This window comes from Octopus sinensis, linkage group LG4, assembly GCF_006345805.1.
Source record: "Octopus sinensis linkage group LG4, ASM634580v1, whole genome shotgun sequence".
Classification (NCBI taxonomy): Eukaryota; Metazoa; Mollusca; class Cephalopoda; order Octopoda; family Octopodidae; genus Octopus; species Octopus sinensis.
The window spans coordinates 25,071,267-25,078,363 of record NC_043000.1 but is presented as its reverse complement, the minus strand read 5'-3'; the positions used below and the strand labels follow the sequence as shown (position 1 = coordinate 25,078,363).

The window sequence follows — 7,097 nt, the reverse complement described above, 5'->3', positions numbered from 1 at the left end:
AAATGGAAAAGTGGACATTAAATCAATGATGACCATAATAACACTGAAGATGACAATGATGATGATGACGATGATGATGATGTCAATGATGATGATGACGATGATGATGATGACGATGATGATGATGTCAATGATGATGATGATGTCAATGATGATGATGACGATGATGATGATGATGACGATGATGATGTCAATGATGATGATGATGATGATGTCAATGATGATGAAGTCAATGATGATGAAGTCAATGATGATGATGTTGATGATGATGATGACGATGATGATGATGTCAATGATGATGATATCAATGATGATGATGACGATGATGACGATGTCAATGATGATGATGTCAATGATGATGATAACGATGATGATGATGTCGATGATGATGATGTCAATGATGATGATGACAGTGATGATGTCAATGATGATGATGATGATGATGTCAATGATGATGAAGTCAATGATGATGATGTTGAAGATGATGATAACGATGATGATGATGTCGATGATGATGATGTCAATGATGATGATGACGGTGATGATGATGTCAATGATGATGATGACCATGATGATGATGTCGATGATGATGATGTCAATGATGATGATGTCGATGATGATGTCAATGATGATGATGTCAATGATGATGATGACGATGATGATGATGTCAATGATGATGATGTCAATGATGACAATGTCAATGATGGCGATGTCAATGATGGTGATGTCAATGATGATGATGTCAATGATGATGGTGACGATGATGATGATGATGATGTCAATGATGATGATGACGATGGCGATGTCAATGATGATGATGTCAATGATGATAATGTCAATGATGATGATGACGATGATGATGATGATGATGATGATGTCAATGATAATGATGTCAATGATGACGATGTCAATGATGATGATGACACATCTCTGCCTTTAAACCAGATATGCAAATGTGTTTCTGCATATAAACGATGTCTCACTGCGGAAGTAATTTTGGAAACCTGTACAAAAATAGATTTAAAACTATTGAAGACACGAATAAATGGTTGGAACCTCCGCAATCAAAATCAACAGACAACTAATTCCACTTGGTATGCAGGACAGAAATTGGTTAGTTTTGCAGAGTGTCTATATAAAAGTTGCTATGATGTAGCGTAACAAGCTGACAGTCAGTAAACGAACTCTTTAAAGACACATACATTGTTGATAAGGAAATCAATTTAGACTTGGAGCAAATAGATTGTAGCATTAGTTAAGATGACAGTGATAGAGTGAGCCAATAGGAATAACACACAGTCGTGACATAGGCATAACGATGTGGTCAGGAAGTTTGCAACCAAAGCATGTGGTCCCAGGTTCAGTTCCACTGTGTGGCACCTTGGGCAAGTGTCTTCTCCAGCCCTGGGCCAACCAAAGTGTTGTGGGCAGATTTGGTAGGGGGGAAACTGAAAGAAGCCCATTATGTGTATTTATGTATGTATATATATATATATATATATATAATCAAAACAAATCAAAATAGATGAACATCAATGGAATTTGTATCTTTGTGGTACCAGTGCCGGTGGCACTCAAGAAAACCATCCGAACGTGGCCGTAGCCAGTACCGCATCGACTGGCCTCCGTGCTGTGGGCACGTAACAAACACCGTCCGATCGTGGCCGTTCGCCAGCCTCATCTGGCACCTGTGTCGGTGGCACATAAAAACACCATCCGAGCGTGGCCGTCTGCCAGCCTCGTCTGGCACCTGTGTCGGTGGCACATAAAAAACACCATCCGAGCGTGCTGTGTCGGTGGCACATAAAAAACATCATCCGAGCGTGGCCGTTCGCCAGCCTCGTCTGGCACCTGTGTCGGTGGAACATGAAATCACCCACTACACTCTCGGAGTGGTTGGCGTTAGGAAGGGCATCCAGCTATAGAAACACTGCCAGATCTGACTGGCCTGGTGCAGCCTTCGGGCTCCCCAGACCCAAGTTGAACCGTCCAACCCATGCTAGCATGGAAAGCGGACGTTAAATGATGATGATGATGATATATACACATACATACATATATATATATATATATACATCATATAATTAAGGGCTAAAGAGGGTTATTCTAAAGCCAATACACTGATTTATCCACTTATAATCCGCTTGCTACAGGAGAATTGAAACTGAAAACGGGCAACTAACCTTTAGAAATTTTAAATTTCGTTATCTCTATATTGAATCAATTTCAGAATTAATCTTATAAAAGATATATTCTTTCTTCAGTAGAGCTTTCAATGGGATATAAATAAAATACTCACGTATGATCATGGAAAAAGCACAAGCTAAAAACATAACTACACTTGAGTACATCACTTATATCTAAAAATAAAAATTCTTTGGTCAGCCTCAGAAACAACGTCTTGACCTTTCGCCGCTACAAATTGTAATGGTTACCGGTCCTCCCGTAGCAAGCAGCGAGTTTACTACTAACAATATAGGATGAAGACCCTTTCTCTACAGAAAAGGAATCCATCAGGAAGCGTGGGCAGTATATTTAAAAAAACCGTTACGGTTGAAGTATAAACATCATATAATTAAGGGCTAAAGAGGGTTATTCTAAAGCCAATACACTGATTAATCCACTTTTATGCCCGTTTTCAGTTTCAATTCTCCTGTAGCAAGCGGATTATAAGTGGATAAATCAGTGTATTGGCTTTAGAATAACCCTCTTTAGCCCTTAATTATATGATGTTTATACTTCAACCGTAACGGTTTTTTTAAATATACTGCCCACGCTTCCTGATGGATTCCTTTTCTGTAGAGAAAGGGTCTTCATCCTATATTGTTAGTATATATATATATATGTAGATGTGATCCCTGTGCCGGTGGCATGTAAAAAGCACCATCCGGACATGGCCAATGCCAGCGCTGCCTTGACTGGCTTCCGCGCCGGTGGCATGTAAAAAGCACCAATCCGATCATGGCCGTTGCCAGCCTCGCCTGGGACATAAAAAGCACCCACTACACTCATGGAATGGTTGGTGTTAGGAAAGGCATCCAGCTGTAGAAACTCTGCCAGATCAGACTGGAGCCTGGTGCAGCCTTCCGGCCTCCTAGATTCCGGCCGAACCGTCCAACCCATGCTAGCATGGAGAACGGACGTTAAACGATGATGATGATGATACACACACACACACACACACATATATATATATAATATATATATATATATATATATATAATATCATAGGAGAGAAATGTTTCCACAAGGATGATGGCTCACTTGGACTTAATGAAGCTGCTAAGAGAGAGACTTGGAGACACTGCTATGACAGGTTGCTAAATGAAGAGAATGAATGGGAGAAAGAGAGTCTGTCAAATGTCGACCCAACTGGAAATAGCAGAGACCCAACATCCTGAGATCGGTCCTCACCACTTCATCCCATGTCTTCCTGGGTCTCCCTCTTCCATAGGTACCATCCACTTTCAGTGATCGACACTTCTTTATGCAGCCGTCTTCATTCATATGCATCACATGTCCAAACCAACATAGTCTTCTCTCTTGCCTGCTGCATCTGATTTCTCTTCTGCTCAACTTTTCTCTCAACACATTTGCACTTTGTCACACATGCACACTTATGCTGCACATCCAACAGAGCATACTACCTTCATTCCTCTCTAATCTATGCATGTCTTCTGCATTTCGAGCCCACGTCGCCTTACTGGCACTTGTGCCGGAAGCACATGAAAAACATTCGAGCAAGGTCATTGCCAGTATTACTGGACTGGCTCCTGTGCAGGTGGCATGTAAAAAGCACCATTTGAGCGTGGCCATTGCTAGTACCGGCTGACTGGCCCTCATGTCGGTGGCATGTAAAAGCACCCACTACACTCTTGGAGTGGTTGGCATGAGGAAACTTTGCCAGATCATATTGGAGCCTGATGCAGCCATCTGGTTTGCCAGTCCTCGGTCAAATCGTCCAACCCATGCCAGCATGGAAAGCGGACGTTAAACGATGATGATGATGATCTCACTACCATGGAGCATACCTATTCATGCACCAGCATCATACAATCCTTCAGTCAAAATTTCCAGTAAATTTATATTTCAAACACCAGTTTGTTAACAACAAAGTTATCTTACTAAATTCTTCAATGTTTTCAAAATTGATTGAGACAAAAGACAGCAATATGGTAACAAAGGGATTAAGAAATTTTCACCACAGTTACATGGTTTTGAATTCTATCCCAGTGTATGGCAATTTGCACATTTGGCAAATGTCTTCCATGTGCTTGGGTTGCAAACTTCTTGACCACATGGTGATGCCAGTGAGTGTATGTTATTGCTGTTGGCTCACTCACATTGAAGATCAATGAGAACCATAAAAGATCAATGAGAATCCTAGAAGACCAATGGGAATGCTAGAAGATCAATGGTTGGGAGCAGCAAGCTCTACCAAGTGAGTAACTGCAATGCATCCTAGGGGTGGCATCCATGGCTGTGCAATCAGCTAATGAAGATCCACTGTGACACAGGCTCCCAATTCAAAATTATAATCATGGAACTGGATGGCGACAGAGAGTCATAGAAATCAGCAAAAGCAGTGGAAATGAAAAACGGAAAGAAGTAAAGATCCACCAAATCAAGATTTTAATGCAGAAGAATTTGGGTTGGTTTGGAAACAGGCACCATGGTAAATAAAGCAGTGGAAGGCAGTGAGCTAGCAGAATCATTAGCACACCAGGTGAAATGCTTAGTGGTATTTCGTCTGCCGCTACATTCTGAGCTCAAATTCCACCAAGGTCGACTTTGCCTTTCATCCTTTTGGGGTCGATTAAATAAGTACCAGTTACGCACTGGGGTCAATATTATTGACTTAGTCCCTTTTCCTGTCCTTGTTTGTCCTCTCTATGTTTAGCCCCTTGTGGGCAATAAAGAATTAAATAAAGCAGTGGAAGAGCATTTCCCATTGTTGGTAACAAAAGAGTTAACAGCATTACACACACACACACACACACACACAAACACACATGCACACATGCTCCCTCGATGCACATGCACACACATATTCACACACATTCATGCACAAACACACATCCATGCAAACTAGATTTCAGACAGAGTGATAATTTATGGACGACTGCAGAGTTTATGGACAAAACGAGGTGGAAGAAGTGTTGCTGCATGCTTCCAGAAAAACAGAATATTCTTTTTGAGAATAGTAAAGTGATACTTAAGTCTAATAAAGAGATTAATGTAGGGCTGAGCAAGAGAGAGAGAGAGAGGTCATAATAATAGCCAGATGGATTAGATGTCAGCCAATTGGATGGAGAAAGAGAGAGAATTTGTCTTCAATCATTCCTTGTATAATGTGTCATTTATTAAGTCATTGAACTCTTCCCTCTTGCTTTACCTGGCTGGAAGTCAATTAAGAAAGGAAAAAGATGATGGTAGGGAACTAAAACAAGCATACACAGAGACAAATAGTTATTTACAACACTGAAACTGAATCTTCTCAAATGAGAAAAATGTTTCTTTGAAATTAACAAAAGAGAGATTAAATGGTTGTTTTAAATAATTTGCTAGCATACAAGATACAGCCTCGCATAAGATGCATCCCTATTTTACAAGTATATTCTGAGGGAAAAACAAATTTAATCTGCAGTTCTATAATTAAGAGATGAGGAATTATGTACATTATTTACATGCTCACGGGCATATGGCGTAGTGGTTAAGAGCGTGGGCTACTAACCCTAAGATTCCGAGTTCGATTCCAGGCAGTGACCTGAATAATAATAATAATAATAATAACATTGAAAAATACCTTAGGAATGGGAACTCAGGTTCGAAATTTCCTCAAGACACCTGATGAAGGCTGAAGGGTATATCAGCCGAATTGTTGTGTTAACAACAAACAAAATGAGGACAAATATCCATCAAATGTAAATAATGTAAATTTAATCTTTTTCATCATACACTTATACAATCGATATGGCATGTGTAATACGATCACCTTAGATGAATGGTAATTTTTTGTTACTATTAACACTTTTGTTACTGTATTTCTTATTTCTTTATAGTCCACAAGGGGCTAAACATAGATGGGACAAACAAGGACAGACAAAGGGATTAAGTCAATTACATTGACCCCAGTGCGTAACTGGTACTTAATTTATCAACCCCGAAAAGATGAAAGCCAAAGTCGACCTTGGCGGAATTTGAACTCAGAACGTAACGGCAGATGAAATGCCACTAAGCCTTTCACCCAGGGTGCTAATGTTTCTGCCAGCTCGCCGTCTTCTTACTGTATTTCTGTTGAAATACACTGTGTTTGTTTCAATTGATTTTGAAAAGAATGAAGAATTTAACCAAATGATTTTGACATCATAAAGCTGATGTTTGGACCATAAATAAACAAAGTTTTGATGGATGGTTTTAATTTAGATTACTATAAAACATAAAGCTTGTATCATAGAACCAGAAGTGGTCTTTGGTAGGTTGGCATATGAAGGGTTAAGAGTGTAAATAGCACATCTTATATGCTGGTACATGTACAGTAATACTCTGAGTTTCACATTTTTGATCTTCAGATGATTGTAAAGGATACAAAAAAAATGAATTTATCATCTTACAAATGAAAACTACATGAAAAATACGAGAAACACCTGAATGTGCAATACTGGGTTTTGGTTAGAAGTTTAATGAAGATTTTATCTCCTCTGGCCCCTGTGCCAGTGGCACATAAAAAGCACCCACTACACTCTCAAAGTGGATGGTGTTAGGGAAGCGCATCCAGCTGTAAAAACACTGCCAAATCAGATTGGGGCCTGGTGCAGCCTCCTGGCTTCCCAGGCTCCAGTCAAACTGTCCATCCCATGCCAGTATGGAAAACGGACGTTAAACGATGATGATGAGGAGGAGGAGGAGGAGGAGGAGGAGGAATATATCATAGAAACTTCTGCCTATCATCGATCTTATGGAGGAATTAATTTTGCTCAAAAGCAAAACCAATTTTACCTTAAGTTTTACTTCCCAAGAACCTATCAACAACTTTAATCTGTTGCCAGGTTTAATAACCCCACTTGGTTCATGGGTGCCTTTTGCAGAACCCACTT

At 40.0% G+C, this 7,097-nt stretch overlaps 1 protein-coding gene across 1 annotated transcript in view; it reads left to right on the top strand.

Annotated features, from left to right (window-relative positions):
• LOC115210268 (prostatic spermine-binding protein-like) overlaps positions 1-597 on the top strand; it is a gene marked incomplete at its 3' end in the record, with an annotated part of 15,110 nt that extends 14,513 nt beyond the window's left edge. The window contains exons 2-3 of the mRNA XM_036501704.1: positions 50-412; positions 482-597. Of these exons, the coding sequence (XP_036357597.1) occupies positions 50-412; positions 482-597 (479 nt within the window). The remainder of the gene's footprint in view (positions 1-49; positions 413-481) is intronic.
• Positions 598-7,097: the final 6,500 nt, after the last annotated feature.